Raw genomic sequence first — 19,129 nt, forward strand, 5'->3', positions numbered from 1 at the left:
TGCACATTGCAGTATTCATGTAGAAACCATTTAAAGCTCAGATGACCTATGAAAATAAAATATAAATGCTTCCTATGGCTCTGAATCTTATTTTTAAATTTTGTTTTGCATCTTTATAAGGGACTAATCTAAACATTCTCCATTTTATTGCGGTAAATGTTATGTTGTATTCAAATAAAGAACAAACCTGCCTTTGTGGCAGGTTTGTTCTTTATTTGATTCATTGATATACCAACCACCAAGATGTAAGGCTGAAACCTAGTTATTTGATTAGGTATGATAAACATAAGTGACTCTAGATCTTTTTTTAAATTTTATTTAAAACATAAAATTAATATAACCCCCAATGATTTTTTTTTTTTAATGGAAACTCCACATGACTTAGATATTTGCAGTTTTTAATATTTAATGCAGGTTCTGCAACTCATGGCCCAGGAGCCACATGAGGCACTTTAGCGCTTCCTACATGGCTTCCCTAAAGCTTTTTCAAAAATGGTTGAGAATTGGAAAATGTTGGCTCGTGATAAATTTTTTGTTTCAATATGGTTTACAAACATGCCACAAACATTCCTAAAAGTTTTTTTTTTAATGCTGTAAAAATGAGTAGAATAAAAATTACATTTCAACCAATCTGTCAACAAAGATAGGTATCACAGCCTGCGACGCATGTTCCTTTCAGCTCGGGGTATAGGGCAAGCAGGTGAGATCTTAAAACGTTACTTTTTTCGCATAGCGGCATACGAGACAGCGTTTCTAACGCCACTCTAAATTCCTAGCCGTGGCCGATATTTATATCGAAACGGCGTTTGGAACGGCATTCCACAGTCAGGTGTAAAAAAAAAAAAAAATGGCATCCCAAATGCCGTCTGCCGCTATTACAGGACACCAAACAATTTTTTTTCATTTTCGGACGCTGCTAGAGGGAAAACGCGGTAAAAAGCGGTATTCCAAAACTTACCCCGTAACTCCAAACAGACACGGATTAGTGTTATATGTTCCTTGTTTGATATGGGCCATGGAGCCCAAAGGGAAAAAGAAAAGTGAGGAGAAAAGAGAATTCAATCATTTAATTTCATTGCCAATGCCGAAGGATTGCCTGCATCTTTGCTTTGTAATGAGAAATTGTCAAATAACAGAAACATCCTACTTGATTGATGTTGACAAGCTGTCCATTAATGTGAGAAAACAGAAGTCATAATAAATATGTAAGAGCACAATATTGTCATAGCCTCCCATTTTTAGTTACAAATATTGGCTGTTTTTAAAAAGGGGTTGCTGATTTCTGTCTATATATATTTGGAATGGCACAGGAATATTATTGTTTTGGGTTTTTTTTGTTTCGGTCTGAGAATGGTGCTCTTTGTTTTTATTATTTTCAATTCTTTATTGTATTTCTATAATATCAAAGCAATGAAACATAATACTGTACAATATTACTGTGAGGGAAGTTAAACTTTAAGAACCATTGTACAGCAGAGTAGTCACGTGATGTGTCATTCTCTCCGGTAAACATGCAGGGAAAATAAACAATCATTAATGCTCATTATGGTAGCCGGTTTTGTCATTTTGATAGTACGTTAATACAGCTATCGTAGACACTTATGTGTTGTCTGCATTATAAAGTCTTCAGTTTTGCCTTCATCATAAGGGTTTCACTTTTATTTTGATAATTTGATTTTGATTTTTTGTTATGGGTTGCCAACCCCTGTTTTAAGACATTAATTGACTTTTTTTCTGTCATGAGTTTAAAATGTCTGACTGCATTTGAATGCTCCACATTAGCGACTGGCTCTAATGCTGGAGAAATGGGCACAATGACTGTGTAACTGATTAGCCTTTTTGCGTGTCTTTAATCAGAATTTGAATATCATTTTTTTTTTTTAATGGCGGTGTGTTTGTCGGTAGTTCAGTGTGATGCCAATAATAACAGATTTTCAAAGATTTAAGAGTGCCTTTGAAGCTTTGTTTGCAGAGTGGCTAACTTAAAAAGAAAAAGCTATGCCACTGCTATCCATGTATTATTTTGCGTGTTTGTTTTGAAGTTGGCCTCATTGTATCAAATGTTCGGTTCACAATATGTACCATCTGTTCATAGACACACACATCTCTATCTCGTTAATTAATGAGGTGCAGCGGTGGACAGTAATAGAAGTAGCATTAATGCTATTCTGCACAACCATAATTTAAGCTAACAACACAAAGAGCCTAGTTTTGTACTTTTTTTTCAGTGCGTGTTTATGCACGACTGGTTCTGCAAATATTCCTAGCAGCATCGCTTACCAGTTTCAAGTATCATTATAAGTCAATTGCGCTACGAATCTGTGCATGTTTGAGAATCAAGTAGAAAAACAAAATTGGCTACCAAACAAATAAGTGGTAATGTATTTGTTGAATGCTAGAGTGTGAGTACTAACGGTGTATGCCTAACTATTATAATATATAATATATAATCTAATAGGTCTCGTAATCGCTAATTATATTACATGGGGAGTGCCGCTCAGATGGAGGCTTTCATATTTCTTCTAGCTACTGAAAAGCGGAGGAAAACTTAGCGAGCGTAATTTAAATCGCATTTTGGATATTAGTTTGCATCTTGTGTGTATCTTAGCTAGTTTCTGGTTTGTATGCCAATAGCAAAATAAAACAGAATAAGGAACACAAGCTTTGCATGCCAATTGTAAACCCAAAAAGAAGGAGAAGGAATATGTACAATAAGTAATAGTATAATAAGTAAAGAGGAGGAGGATAACGGAGTTTGGATGTCTATAGTTATTAGCGCATTTGAAGTTACCCACGAAACAAAAGAAAACAACAACAAAGACATCGTGATACAACAAGAAGTTACCTAGTACCTGGATTACTGTACTACAGAATCTGTAGCTGTCCAGCATTCTACTTGACTGGTGAAAGTGCATTTGTGCTTACATTTAGAAAGAGTGTGGAAAGTGTGGGATTTTCCGCCTTTACTTTGCAGCGCTTGTCTGACGTCATTCACCGGCGGCCCTGTCCATCTTTGTTGGAGATCGGCTTCCCATTGCTGGCTATGGCCTCTTTGCTTGTGTCCGTGGAAGGCTGGTGTAAATAACTACTTTTGACATGTATCATTGACATTTATGCAGTGCGTGTGCTTCAAAATCGCTGCATTACCCTAGCTCACCATTAAGCGCCACTAAATCTCCCACAATGTACTTTTTAAGTTACAAAGCGACAGGTGCTCTTTGTGCAATATTTATTAACTGTTATTAACTATTATTTATCGTAAAATGAACTCATCGTGTTTCGAGCAAAAGGAAAAACAACAGCTTCGAGCGCATTCGACATTACAGTGGCAAGGCGTTCACTGACCTCTTATTGTGGGAAATCTGAAACATGCTTAACGCGGAACAAATGTATAACACGGATATGAACACAAGAAAATATGAAGAGATTATAAAAGATGAGATTGATTCTGTTTTGCTATAGTTTTTACATTGTTGCCAAAGTGTTTGTGCGTCTTATACATGGTAACAGAAAATAATAGAATTTGACATCAAAGTTAAGGCTGTGTATTATACACGGGTGCATTGTTATATTTGGGAAAATATGGTAATAAAACGAATTCAGTACAATGCCCACTTATCAGCAGGTAAATGTTTAAAAAAAGAAAACCACACAATGTATATTTGATATATGATATTCACCCTCTAGGTTTAAATTTAATTTCCAAGCAGCCAAAAGGTTAAAATGTAGTTGATGTTCTTTAAAAAAAAATGGATTTGTAGATATTGTTCACTAATTGGACGAGACACAAATCCCACAAGAGCGAGACCACACATTTGCAAAATTAAAAAAAAAAAAACATTGTCTTTGCAAAGACAATCTCAGGCGGGCACGGCAGAAATGTAATCTGTGACTGCTTGTGTCACATCAGCTCCAAGAGGTGCAACGGTCGCTGCACTCTTAACTCATCCGTTGGTGACCACACATGGGCTACATTGGGCTTGAAGGAGAAACATGCTCCTAGTCCGCAGCATGGCGTCTTGGTCGTCGCTGCGCAGAGATGTACTGACTCAAGGGGCCACTGCAGTGAGGGCACCCCGCCCCACTATGAAGCTGCACTTCTTGTCGGTCACAAGCCGGCATGTGTTTCGTCCGGCTCAGATAAGCTGTGGCCTTCCCAGAGTAATATTTTAGTAAGAAGACAATGTAATCATGCTAACCTTGGCTGTATCGGCAAATGATCATTGCTGGGGCAAGTCGATGCGAGTGGCCGGTCAGCCAGTCAGGTAGCTGCTGAAAATAATATACAGGCCAAAGAGCTGCTCGCCCTAGCTATCCAGCTATCTAGCTAGCTAGCTAGTATAAACTTTAACCTCCTTAAATGTCTGAAAATAACAGTTTTCAAAATTCACAAGAACAATCCTATGCTTGTTCACAAGTGTAAAGGAAGCACCCTCTTATCATTGAAGATCAAACCTAGAAATGTTTTTTTCCACTTTGTGTTGTAGGTTCAATAGCGTGAGTTGTGGATCAATATTTAGAATGTTTTTTGTTTAATGTTTGACGTTAATGTCGTGCTAATTTGACAGTGGCAGCTGTGCTATTTGGTCACTGACAATATTCTTTATTTTTTTTTATGCACAACCAATGAAAAGCACATTTGTGCCTCTTTACAGGGTCAGGGGACTCACTGCCCCAAGCGTGTTCCAAAAATAGCTGAAGAACACAAACATGTTACTTCCTTAAAGACCTGGCGGGCACCCGTGAGCTGATGGTCGCCTTATTTATTTATTTTTTCAGATTTTCCTCACTGAACAAAGAATATGCCCACGGCCCTCTCCCAGACTATTATAACGTGCTCTCTGTAGATTTCTGTACCCCATCCGACTGTGATTGCCAGGACCAAATAATTTATCTTGCAAGGTAGATTAATGAAGAGAATTACTGAAGCATTGCATATATCAGGGTTCTCCTATTATGGTGGCAGCCTGAGCTTCTGAATGTGTACGTTTGTCAATCGCTAGCCTGTGTTAATGCAATAGGAATATACGTAAAGACAGTAAGTAGCTGTATGGGGGGAATTTTTTTAAAAAAACGAAATATCGCAGGCTCTATGAAATCCTTATGATGTGAGCCATTGTATTCTACACAGATCTTATCAGCTTGATCGTGATCGGCCGATATCTGCCATTTTATGCAACATTGATAATAAGCTGTTATGTCAAACATAAATGTCATAAATCTTTTCCCCAATATTTTGTATGAATGTTTTGAGGGATAAAAATATACACTTTGTTTATACAAGCGTGACTGTTTATTTTGTTGGGTTAAAGGAATGTTTTCTGGAGCATCAGTTCCTTATTAGCTGTATTTACTTCGTGCTGTAAAGTAACTAATTACAATGTACTAATTTAATTACAGTATAATTTGTTGCATCTATTATTTCTGTCTCAAATGGTATTGTTTAATCTGGATTATCTTTCATTTAGGTCTGGCCAGTTTTTTAAAGATTGACATAACATTATTATACAGATTATTATACAGTAGGGCTGCACAACTATGACCAAAATAATAATCACAATCATTTTTGGTCAATATTGAAATCACTATTATTCATCATGTTCGGTCAAACATGACTTATTTATTTTTTAACAAGCTGTATATAAACAAGGCTTCAAGGCTTGATACTTACAAATAGTAATAATAAGCTAAAATAAATGAAGTAAATAATGCAAGACATGGCAAAAATTTGGCACACAGGGCAAAACGGGTAACTTACTTGCTGAGTGCAAACCAATTAAAAAAAAAATAATCCTACCTAAAAACAAGCACATTATTTACTTCTAAGTAGATCAATTAGCAGTCTAAATGTCTTTTTCGGTCTGTTCAAACCAAATTTATTCATATTTCTTACTAATCTGATTTTTCAAAATGGGTCTCAAATGACAGCTAGCATGGTATATAGAAGGAATCAGGTGAGAAACTCACTGCCATTTCACACTGGTAAATAATACAGGTATTAAGGTGATTGAAAAGCAGAGGCTTGGTTGCCAAAAAGACGTCATTTGATGCGTAGAGCTGCATGGAGCTCGCATACACCAGACCTTGCTTACCGCCCTTCTAGCTGCTGCAGGATTTGCTCGCATGCTATTTCTTCAAGTTAATGAAGTCTTAACCTTGTGTTTGCCCCCTGGTGGTAGGATGACAAAGTGATTGATTTGACATGTTGCCAGCCTTTGAAATATTAATATCACAGAGAATCATCTTAATTAAGTGTGGCAGCCAATATTGTGATTGCGATTAAAATTCAATTAATTGTGCAGACCTATTATACAGTGATCTCTCACCACTTTGCGCTTTACTTTTTGCGGCTTCTGTGTTTTGAGGGTAGTTTTATTTTTTTTCCCCAAAAAGACCCTCACTTTACAGCACCACCTACCCAATGTACTGCAATAACACATACTCAGTGCTAACATGGAGTCTGAGGACTCTAACCCTGTTTTTACATTGTCTTGTTCAACCGCAAATTACGGCACTTTTTATTAAACCTAAACTATTGTTCATTATTCCACATCGAAGTTACTATCATTTCTGTCAGTTCACATGCACTGCTTGATGGCAACGTAGGCAGTGTTGCTGAACTGAAATGCAACTGAAGCACTACTGTATCTATTTTCAAAATGGGATATAATGATCACTCATTGGTTATAGAAAGAGCTCTGGTAGCATTAGTTGCTACCTTCTAAGCTTGCTTTCCAATCATGGGATACAGCTCATCTGTACGCTATATTATGATTTTAAATATAATTTTAGTGTCTTAATTCTTCGTGGTCACCTTTTACTGCATCTTCACATCCTTCCATGGGTACCACCCAGTATCCACTGAGACAACACAGTGAGAAACTTGCAGTGAAACTGTTCTTAAATTGTACATGCACAATCTCTACAGTTTTATTTACTTAAATTGGTTACTCAAATTTGCTTTTTTTTATACACCGCTGTGCACATTCAATCACCTTCATTCAATGCACAGTGTGCACTATATACTTTCTGCATTTGGGTATGGGCCTACGCCTGCAATCCTAAATTTCATTAAGTATCCATAATAACCATCATCAACCTCTTTATGATAATACTTAACAATAAGTGTCTATAAAATAAAAAAATAAGACATCCGCCAAACTGTGACATATTAGGCACTGACCCAACGCTAGATATATACAGGGCCAGTCCTGCCAGTTCTGACAGGCCTACATTGGGCTTCTACCCAAAAACATCGAACCCTGTTTGCATTTATACAGTGGAGATTGCAATTAGTTGAGCGCATAACACTGCCACATGTTAAACCCTGACTCTTTGCTACCATTCATCAAACAACAGTTTGCTGTAAAAAATGCTAAAGGAGTAGACAAGGTATGGAATTGTATCATTACTAGAATTGACTACAATTCCATAATTTTTTTACAAATACAGTGGACCCCCGTGTTACGAACTTAATCCGTTGAGCGGCTACGCTCGTAACTCAAATTGCTTGTATGACAGGCAATCCAAACCTATGTTAATTAGTGAATGCGTGCAACGCATGCAAAAACCTTAGGTGAAAACATCACGACTTTATACACATATTAAAAATTAGTAACATAATCTACTGTACAGTTAAATTAAATAACATAAATATACAAAGGAAAAATGACATTTACCTTTGGGGCAATGTGACTTCAGCTGGGTGGAGGCGGAGGGGAGCAGAGACCGACCCGCAGAATTTATTGATTTATTTTCTTAAACAAGAACTTTTCTCAAACTAGAACATATCACCGGCGATTTCCTTCTCTTTAATCCATAATAGAAGAAGCCTCTCCATTTTGTCGTCGACCGAGGTCCGTCCCCCGGCAAGCAACGTCTTGCCCTTAGAAGATTGCTGAGCGGTTACGGCCATACTCACGAGCAAGGTTAACTATGCGTGCGCCTCCTTCGTATTTTTTTATCGTATTCTCCTGCTTGGTTTCTATTGTCATCATCCTCTTACTTCTTCCTTTACCGCCACTTGCAATTTTAGAAGCCATGTCTAACAGATAAAGTTTGCAAAGTCTTCACAACATACCTTCCTTCCGTTTTTGACTCATTTTCTCTCCTTCCTTCCATCCCGACCAGCTGTGCCATCAAGCTAGATAAAGGCGTTCAGCCAATATCATATCAGCATTTCTGTGATTGACGTGACGCCGGCCAATAGCATATCCGCATCTCCGTGAGTGAGAGACCTTAATCGACCAATATCATATCGGCATCTCCATGATTGACTCCGTCCGTGACTGACACCGTGACTGAGACAGTGACTGTGACATTGTAAGAGCAATGGCTTTCAGCGTAACCGTGACAATCGTGAACATTTGATTTCGTTAATGCAGCAAAGCGAAAATAATTGTACGAACACATTGACGGGCATGTCGCATTGTTTCTTAAGACGAAAGGTGTGTGCGTAAGAGGGGGACAAAATATGCCGCGGTCCACGCTCGTAAGTCGAAAAGTTCGTAAAAGAGGGAGTGTACTTACGCACACACACACAGAGATATACACTAGAGGTGGGAATCTTTGGCTGTCACTCGATTTGATTCCAATTTTAGGGTCTCTGATTCGATTCAGAATACGTTTTCGATCCTCAATGTTTTTTTTATTTTTTTTTTAATTCAACACGATTCATTTCAATTAGCGGTAATTTAAACTCTATTTCTGCTTCAATCTATAGAAGTGCAAATAATAATAATATTATGTTGGCCATCATTTCAAGTCAGAATAACAAAGGCAGACTTTTTTTTTTTTTTTAATTAAGTTTTGATTTTTAAAGAGTATGCGATTTTCCACAAAAATAGATTGTGGAGAACTTTTTTTTTTTTAAGCTAACCAAATGATATAGCTTTTATAGTGTAAATTTAAGATGAAACAAAAATAAAAAAAAAGTGGAACAAAATACATGGTTATTTTATCGAAAATTGCACTACCAAAATATGTGAAAAATTGTTGCACAAATGAAAAATATTGATATTTCTCTGTACATTTATGATAAACATATGAAAATGAACTTTTTCAAGTGAGCAGCTAAATTGATAGTAGGGGAAAAGCATGAAACGTGTGCCAGTTGGTTCATCTCTGAGCATATTGGCAGCATTACCAGTCACATTTGTTTGTATCATAAAGTTAAGCTTATAGCTACGCTACGTCTTTAATGCAATCAGCTGAAGCCAACACTGCGTAGCTTGGTTGTTGAGCGTTACACTGCCTTCCTGCAGTGAGCATCCACTTACGTCACCCTAAGCGCGAGGCCTCTTGATGGCGATCTTATGACTCGATTGGCTATTAGAGCTGTCTAGTTAAAGTATATGGGCCGTTCACATATCCATCTGCGCTTGCGCAGAACCCGCAACTAGGAGCAGGCAGATTACATACAACCTGGCGACACAGGTTAGCTGAATTCTAATTGGCTTAAAACTCCAACTCGAAACTATAACACTGGAAGGAGCGTAACCAAATGGATATAATATGACACGAAAAGAACAGAATATGGAGATTAATTTTCGGGGGGATATATATATATATATATATATATATATATATATATATATATAATATTTAGTAAAAATTCAGTTTGAAATTTAATTGACTTTCATTTGGTCTTTCATCCTGGTTTTTGTCATTAATTAATGATCCTCTTTTATATGTTACAGAAATCGAGCCATAGCTGATTATCTGCGTTCCAATGGATATGAAGGAGCGTATTCTACTTTCAAGAAGGAGGCAGAATTAGATATGGTAAGTAGACTTGTTGTTAGTTCACCGATTATTCAATGACATGAACGATTGGCTCTGTACCGTATCTTATTATAGTTTTAAACAGCTCAGCCAATTTGATTTTAATTTCAAAATTTAATCAAGGGCTACTCCATGGGTGGGTCACCAGTTACCCTGGCCTGATTCGAATACTGTACTTAAAAATGTAGTCATTCCTTCTGTAGTCTGAAAGTCATCACAGGTTTTTTTCCCCTTCCCCCTTGCTGTCTTATTGCATTCTCTGATTTCACCTTACTTTCACATTTCACGTTACCCTCTACTCTTTGGAGCCTGTTTTCATTCTTCTAACAGACATTTTCTGAGTTCCAGAGAGTTGAATAATGGATGAATGGCGCATGGAGAACCATGCATTCTTTGGTTTTTATAGATCTGCCCAAAACAAAGCTTTGCAAGCCAATTTGGTTTCAGGAGAAAATCTCCTTGAATGAATTCCATGTATCAGTTAAAATTTACCTGTGTGTTAAATGCGGTTTACCTCTGACTTAATTGAATGTTTTTGTGAATGCCCTTGGGGCTGCCTTTGCGGTTTGACTTGTCCGTTTGTAAAATAATTTTAACTAATCCGTGACAAGATACTCCATAGTCGTTTGACAGAAGAAATAACATGCCACTGTTCACAAATGCTTAGATATTTAGATGCATAATCCCCACTCCTAAAAGGTTGGGAGGCTGCAGTATAGTCTAGCACTTGTGTATCTTGTGTCATATTTTGGATAGCTTCCAGGCAGATGGCGGATGATAGCAGGCTTGTTAAAAACATTATGCACTAAAAAACAAAACAAAACATTGAGCCTTCTTTCAGAAATGTTGTTTGTTCTTCCAACAGAGCACAGTGTTTTTGAGGCTTTTAGTCTATGAAAGCATTAAACACTCTCATTGACAGTTAAGCAAATGGTGTGAGGGTGATGATTGCGCTATTGTCCAATTTCACAGCTAAGCCCTCAACCTTGCCTTTAAACAAAAGCTGGAACCCTGAAGTAGTGGAGACATCATTGTTAATGCTTTCAATGATGTGAGTGTGAGAGTGTGTGTGAGAGAGAGAGAGAGAGAGAGAGAGAGAGAGAGAGAGAGAGAGAGAGAGAGAGAGAGAGAGAGAGAGAGAGAGAGAATATACGATTAAAAAATGGGTAAACAACACAATTGTACATTTTAATAACTTTATTAATACAGCAATGTTAAAAAATCTATTCAAACCAAGAAAATCACCTAAACGGAGTTATTTATAGCTTTGCTAATGGAACTCAGCAACGACAACTGACTGAAATGGCCAAAGTGAAATGGTACTAGTTTTTTTGCCCATAAGTATTTTACCTCATTGATCCCATACATAATATTGGTAGTGATCGATAGGAACATTTGTTTACAAAAACCTGTTTTTTTACATTTTGACTGGGTTATTCACTGGGGATGAGATGATATTTATCTCCTTTCAATATCCTATGGGATTAGAACACCACAAGATTGATTTCATTTTGATTTTTTTGACCAGAAGTACAATCGAGTACACAGAAAAATGCTACGCTTGTTAATGTTTAGCATGACACTAAAACACAGTGAGGGGGCCAACTTCAAAATACATTTTGCCAGACTAAGTAATATATGTACATGAATTCCTTAGTATGCTTTTATTTTGAAGTTGTTCCCGACAGCATGTCGTGGTGTAATGACTTACTTTGAGTTGTCTTTGTTTACCAGTAATGACTTACTTGAACCATCTTTCTATTACTGTTTTTTACCAATGTACAAGTAGATGGTTGCGAGAAGAACTATACTATGAAAACAAATCACATGACTAATACATTCACTGGACTACAACCATCCATTTTCTAAATCGCTTATCTTCAATATTACATACTTTTATCTTCATGGTCATTCCTCACAGATGATGTACAGGATGCCTGAACAATCATTTCCTGTTAATCTTTGTGTGTAGCATTATTTTACATGATTTGCTCTCCTATCAGGCACTTACTCAATTGCTTGCTATTTTACAGTTAAATGCGCAGCTTCAACGTGGGTCCACTGAGATCTCTGTGAAGTGTACTCAGTGACCCAAGTGCAAATTTATTCTGGTCTTTCAGGATAACATTAGATTAGCTTAACAATTAGCATGGCTTTCCTGTCTTTACCTCTATTAATTACTCCATCATTTCGGGTAATGTTGCTTTTAAGAAGTGTAGCTTATTCGCATTCATGGAGGTTGTGATTACTGACTTACGAGCAAAACCGTGACATGCTAACAGGCAATAGTAGCCAGCCAAAGCTAATTGCAAAACCTCTTGGGTGCAATGTCTTCCATTTGAGTCACTTCTTTTTTTTCCCCTTCTTCTTTCTCCCTCCCCGAACACATGTGAAAGTGAGTTGACGTAAAGCAGTGTAATGTCACAAAACTAAGCAAGATGTCGCGAACAACAACAAGTAAGATTCAGTAAAATTAAACTGCATGTAAATTTTGTGGTGACCTTAATTTCTATGCAAAATAAGGTTCTTACTTTTGCGTCTCCCTTAGAAAAAAAGTAATTGCAAAAACAATACTGCAGTTCTTTTAACACTGCGTACTGTGTTGAAGTTTTTATTTGAAAGTAAATGCAAGTGCAAATGATGATAGAGAGGATAGAAAGAAATGGCACATGCAATATTTTTCTATTGTCATGGCGATTTATAGCGCCATACTGCCCAGGACTAGTTCAGAGTCAGGGGTTAACTACAATGGTGCAACAAAGGCAACATTGCTACTGTAGGACGTCACTTCGTCTCTTAGACCTAAATTTCTGGGTAGAGATTTGTGTTAGAATCTTAGAGTTTTGAGAGAGGAAAGTAATATGCTTCTAAGCACAATTCATATTTAAACTATAAAATAAATATATATATATATATATATATATATATATATATATATATATATATATATATATATATATATATATATATATATATATTGCCATCGGTCATGACAATAAGGTAATAATGTATTGTACTGTTGCGTAGATGCATCAGAGCCCCAAGTGTGTATAATTTTCTCCTTGCCATTTCGGCTGGACCGTTCACACTAGCTTTTTTCATTCTGCTGACTCTTCAACTGTTTACCTATTTCTAACCAACACCCCCTCCCCCCCTGCGTCCTTGCTAACAGAATGAAGAATTGGACAAGAAGTATGCTGGCCTTTTGGAAAAAAAATGGACTTCAGTCATCAGATTACAAAAGAAGGTTTGTGGGTTTTTTTTTTTTTTTTTTGCCACTTTTGAAGGAGGCTTGTGGGGATAGCAGTCTTGTGAATAGTTTGTGACTTCCCCTGTGGATCCACTGTACTTTTAATGTTAAGATGTAGATTTATTTATTTGTACTCGTAGGGAAATTCATTTTCGCTGACAGTGGGGTACATCATTTACACACCGGGCAACAATAATAAAAGAAAAGAAAAACAACAATTGACAACAAAATATGAAGGACTGAAAGTGCCACAATTCAATAAATAAATGTACCATTTAATAATTAAGTGTCATTAAATAATTGTTTCATTAATCAAATGTTTAATTATGCCACATTTAATTTGTATAATGAATGACATTTTTGATTAATTAATGAAACATTTATTCAATTAATGACACACTGTTACGGCATTTCATAAATTTACTTCTTATCGGTCAAGCTTGCTTATCAAAGTTTGATGGGTGGGGTCTAACACCTGATTTGTTATCTTTCTTCTCAAACCAAGGCGGTTCCTACCACTTGATTGGTTACCCCTGCTCTTCAAACCAAGACAGAGCAGGGTACCCAAACAGGTGTGAGGACCCGCCCATCGAACTTTGCCGAGCGAGGTTGACAGATAAACTAAATTCATGAAACGCCATGCTTCATGCATTTATTTTATCTTTCAACCTAACTTGTCAAAGTTAGTAGGCGGTGCCAAAGCCTGTTTACTTCAAATCTCGTCCAGTCCAATGCTTTGGCGTGAAGGGTTGAAAACATAATCATGGAGAACTTTCCGAAGTTTCAAGCCAGTTAGATAGAGATACATTAGACCTTGCTGAGTATGTTAAAGCAGGTCCTGCACAAAACAATTTTATACAACGTAAAGTGGAGGAATGTATTGAAGTTGAGTAATTTCCGCACTTTCCAATCGCAACATTAACTGAAGAGTGACCAAAAAACTATCCATATTGGCTATCTCTGGCTTGGTTTGAGGAGCAGGGTAACCAATCAGTTGTTAGAACCTATCCATCAAACTTTGACGAGCGGGGTTGACAGATAAACTAAATTCACAAAATGCCGCATCAGTGGCTCATTAATTAAACGTGTCATTCATTAAATACATGTTTCATTAATTAAATGTCATTCATTAATTAAATGTGTTATTTAATGAATGAAACATTTACTTTAATTAATGACACTTTTAATTACTTAATGAAACATTTATTTAATGAATGTCACTTTTATTTAATTATTGATTGGTACATTATTTATTGAATCTTGGCTCTTTCGGTCCTCCATAACAAAAGACCCTACAACACAAAGACAGTACAGTAGTAGCCGCAGGTTACCCCGTGTATTCCACATACGATCCCTCATACGATAAAAATTGCTGCACGGCACCCCCGACACAGCCATGTTGATGAATGAGAGTGGTTCCCCATCCTGCGCCGCGCACGTGGTTTGCCAACTTTACACAGGACTTGAAAGATCTGCTCTGCCACTGTGCGCCCTGGTCAATTCCACAATTCAGAAAGCACCAAACAGGAAAAATTACTTGTTACTGGATTTGCAAAGAAAAAGCACTAAACATGGACAAGATTGTCTTCTCCTTTGCTGACTGATTGGATGAATCCAAATGCGACTTGATTTCCTTCTCTGGGCCATTGTCATCCAGACAACAAAAGCAAATGCTTTCTTCCTGTTAATTCGCTCTGTAACGTGTACAATTATAAACAGTATTATTGTTCGAGTGATTATTATATTGATTCACTTGAAAGTTAAAATGAATACTGTACAGTATATTCTCACCCATTGTAAATGAAGTATGCACAAAGTGTTATCCACGCAAACTTTCCACAAATGGAACATGGTTTGCTTAAGGAAGATCAGAAAACCCTTAAAAAAAAAAAAATATATATATATATATATATATATATATATATATATATATATATACACACACACACACATACACACACATATATACATACACACACATACACACATAATCCTACTTATCTACTCACACACATTGAACTGGAGAAATACGAGGAATCACAGGGACACTGGGAAACATGAGGGGTACGTAGTCAGGGCTGTCACAGCAGAATATGCACCAAAAATGATAACGTTAACATAGAATAATCTCTTAAGAAAACTCACTGAAGCCAAATAACACAATTGAAGTTTAATAATATTTAACCTTCTCTTTAAATTGGTTGAATTCACCTCCATCTGTTAACATAAATGCTTGATCTGGGCAGGTTATGGAACTTGAATCAAAACTAAATGAAGCAAAGGAAGAAATCACCTTGGGTGGACCTGTTAGTCAAAAGCGAGACCCCAAAGAGTGGGTCCCACGCCCTCCAGAAAGGTATGCACTGAGTGGTCATCGCAGTCCTGTGACCAGAGTCATCTTCCACCCAGTTTTCAGCGTGATGGTGTCTGCTTCAGAGGATGCAACAATTAAGGTTAGAGTGCTTATCATTTTGTTTTTCACTCTGCGGTGAATTTTTAAAGAATCCTAATGTGTTGCCTTACAGAGTAGCATTCCACATCTTGTTACTCAGTGCATCAGTACATTACTGCAATGATCTTAAAAATAGAGTCGCGTGAAAATTATCTGGTGAATAATGAGTCAAAGCCTTTGCCAAATGCTGACATCGCGACGAAACAACAGCAACAACAAAGCTCGTGCAATATGTTGTTCTTGCAGTAATAGGAGTCAAAAGCGGAGTGAATGAAGAAGCCCAAAGCAGGCTTTTAACTGACATTGAAATGAACTGGAGTTGTCAACAACGCAAAAGACATGTCAAGAGACCACACACAGTAGTAACACCCCTCCTCCTATTAAATTGGTCTCTTTGGAAACAACTACTTATAACAACAATCCTTAGTGAATTATTAACTACAATGTTGATTGTCCGGCCGTATATTCCGAAACACACATTTTCAACTTTGACATTTTTCACAGTAAAAGTTTGTAACCAACAAATGAAATGTTGCTGTTTACTTCTCCGACATCTCTTGCCCCCCCAACCCCTGAAGGAAAACAAAAGTAAAAACCGTGACAGTCTCCTCGGATAAGGAGGGCATGTATTTAAAATGAAATTTTCTTCGATGTACTCACGTGACACCACCTTATTTGGGTATGAAGGACACATGCATCAGGAACAATAGCCATGCGCTGTTGGCTCTCGTCCCCCGCACATGAGGCGCTATTGGCGCCTCTGCGCTGAAAATATCAAACCAATGTTCTACTCTGTGCCAATGGTGTGGCGCAATCTGTTCTACAAAAATGCTACAAATGGTGAAATACGGAGCACCATTGATAACTGAGCGCCAAAGGCGCCTTGAGTGTGTCGGGCATAAATACTATGCTTTGCATAAAATAAGTTAAAACTTCACCAATGTTAACAAGTAATGTACCTGTGTTTTTTATTTTATTACTTCATTGAGTGATACAGAAAGTACAAATACAACATCCAGTGTGTGAAAAACATAATTTATTCATTTATTTATATGCACGTCAATTTCTCAATTTAGCTCATTTTAAAATCCTATTACAGTAAAATGATAAATGTATTGATTACATTCAATATAATGCCCAGCCCTACTTGAAACATTCTTTTTTTTAACTTAATGTTTTGTTGTTATTTTGTATTATTTTTTTTTTTTTAAGGTTTTTTTTTTTTTGGTTTTGTTTTTTAGGTCACCTGATCCAAACGCACGGGTGACCTATCATTGCCTTGTCTTCTGTCGTCATCAGTGAACTTTAATATTCTGACTTTAAGGTCAAAATCTGATAAATTGTTTTCAATGAAACCTCACTTCAACACCTGGCCCTAAGTGTTAGTTTGTGTTAGTTTTCTGTTCGTTTTGTGTTCAAAGGGCACCGGTCTCAGTTGACTGTGAAGTCCCATGGACCTCTTGTTCTTTCTAAAGGTTATATCTATGTCCAAGGTTCGGGCCAAAGAGTGATATTTTTTGTGAAGCTTGGTATCAAACTTAGTTTTCAACGTGCTGCATTATATGCAGTTACCCAAGTTTATTTCTGTGTTGCATAGAAAATCTAATGTTTGTGCTTTTCAGGATTTGGTGTATGTATGCAAGTAATGTCAGTGATATAGGTGGTTAGAGTATAACAACCAGAAATGCCTGTATACTTTATATTATATTATGTAATATATTCCAAACACAAAAAATAGTGAAGAACTTGATTTCCCTCAAGTCTAGATTTTGTTTGCCTGCACTATTGAATGTTGTTTCTTTCATGTCCTCTATTCTTCTATGATGCAACATTTCTCAAATTGGTCTGCTTTTCTCGACCACACTCTTATAAACTATTCCGTCTAACATTTCGCTCAGGAGTGACCTGCCTCATGAGACAATTCCAATAGTCTATTAAGATGTTTGTTCTTTGTATTTTCATGAGGCATCCTTGGCTACACCTACACAGCAGTTCCGATCCCTGTTTTGGCATCATCTTCCTTTTTTCCAATATCACAATTTGCTCCAAATACAACCCCTCCCCTTGGCATTGTGCCCCATTTCTAGTCCTCTTAAGCGGCATCTGCGCCACTGTACACACCCTCAGTCAATGGAGCAAGGCTCTGGGCCAAAATCTTAGATTCTGCTCCACGCTCCATTCTGTTATACCCTCCCGTTCTTGCACTTCAGCCACTCTTCTCTCTCGCTACACCCCCCACACCCCCGCCGGCCCACACTTATTCAGTGTCCTACTTTTTCTACTTCTGAACAACCCTGTTGAATTTTTAACTGAGTAGACCTTGCACGCCTCAGATTGTTTTGACAAGTATGGCAAGCCAAAATAACGCCCAATTGAATTAATATACGTTATATGAGACTCCTGTTCTACTCTTTTGTTCAAAGTTTACGGGGGAGGTTAGTAAGCAAGGTACCATTCAACTCATCAATAGAAAACAAAATATGTGATCATGCTCAGACTGTCCGGGTTTCTGTTGCTGTTTAGTTACGGGTTGTCCATCTTGTCCGTGTTACAGGTTGCTGGCTTATCTATTCATGATGTTGATGAAATGCATAATGTGCTGATCAAGTGAATTTCTACACACATTATCTCTGCTGATCTCCTTCAGTACAACCCCCCCATCTGTTTTGTACCTCACAGCCATCTGGCACATTTAGCCCCTGTAGGAAGGAGGCATGTATAAGAAGGACTTAAGGGGTTTTGGGGTGGTGACTAGGGTCTGCCATTACCTTGTGAACAAGGTCCCCCATCCTAAGCAATGAGGCAAGGATTAATTATCTCTCTGTGACTGTCGACTTGAAAGCCAAAACAGGAGTAGCTTTTATGGTCTTAAATCACCTCTTCGTGTAATTTAATGGCAAGGTATTTTGTTTTGTCATAATCAGACACCCATGCAAAATGAACAGTTCTCTCTGCCCAACATTCAATGGAAGCAGAGGGGTTCAGATGATTCCTATTGGGAAAGGGTCTGTTTATAAATTAATAAAAGTTGTTTCTTTCGGAATTATGGTGTTTGTATGTGAACTTGTGTCATCTGAGTTGCTTATTTGCTCTTCAGGTGTGGGACTATGAGACTGGAGACTTTGAACGCACACTTAAGGGCCACACAGATTCTGTGCAAGACATCTCCTTCGACCAGACTGGAAAACTGCTTGCATCCTGCTCTGCAGACATGACTATCAAGCTGTGGGATTTCCAAGGTTTTGAATGCATCAGGACTATGCATGGTAGGTTATTTTTTAACATGGCTTCCTATGCATAAACTTTAGAAACATTAGAGAAGTAATAGAATAACTGGAGTATTTGTAAATAACAAATTGTAAAAATGAGGGAGTGGAATAAAACATTAAATGGAATATTTGTAGTCATTCACTCTATTTTTCTTTTCAATTTCTATTCTAGTTTATATAAAAGATCTGTTAGTCCAAATTATGCTTGAAATAGACATTTTAAATTTTATGTCAATTTCTTGTAATTTTGATGTAAATGTATGTATATAATACTGTCTCTTTGGAGTGGTTCTGAAAATTAGTGTAATTTTTTTAAATATACTAATAGTATCTATGGTGGTGCCATAGCTCAGTGCTTCTCAAATAGTGTGTGTG

General features: G+C 37.2%; 1 protein-coding gene across 1 annotated transcript in view; it reads left to right on the forward strand.

Annotated features, from left to right (window-relative positions):
• Positions 1 to 19,129, forward strand: part of LOC148416233 (lissencephaly-1 homolog A-like) — a 42,011-nt gene that overhangs the window by 16,291 nt on the left and 6,591 nt on the right. The window contains exons 3-6 of the mRNA XM_088427413.1: positions 9,699 to 9,783; positions 12,956 to 13,030; positions 15,280 to 15,486; positions 18,583 to 18,751. Of these exons, the coding sequence (XP_088283539.1) occupies positions 9,699 to 9,783; positions 12,956 to 13,030; positions 15,280 to 15,486; positions 18,583 to 18,751 (536 nt within the window). The remainder of the gene's footprint in view (positions 1 to 9,698; positions 9,784 to 12,955; positions 13,031 to 15,279; positions 15,487 to 18,582; positions 18,752 to 19,129) is intronic.

Source organism: Hippichthys cyanospilos, chromosome 11 (assembly GCF_059441005.1).
Source record: "Hippichthys cyanospilos isolate Australia breed blue-spotted pipefish chromosome 11, RoL_Hcya_1.0, whole genome shotgun sequence".
In the NCBI taxonomy this organism is placed as follows: domain Eukaryota; kingdom Metazoa; phylum Chordata; class Actinopteri; order Syngnathiformes; family Syngnathidae; genus Hippichthys; species Hippichthys cyanospilos.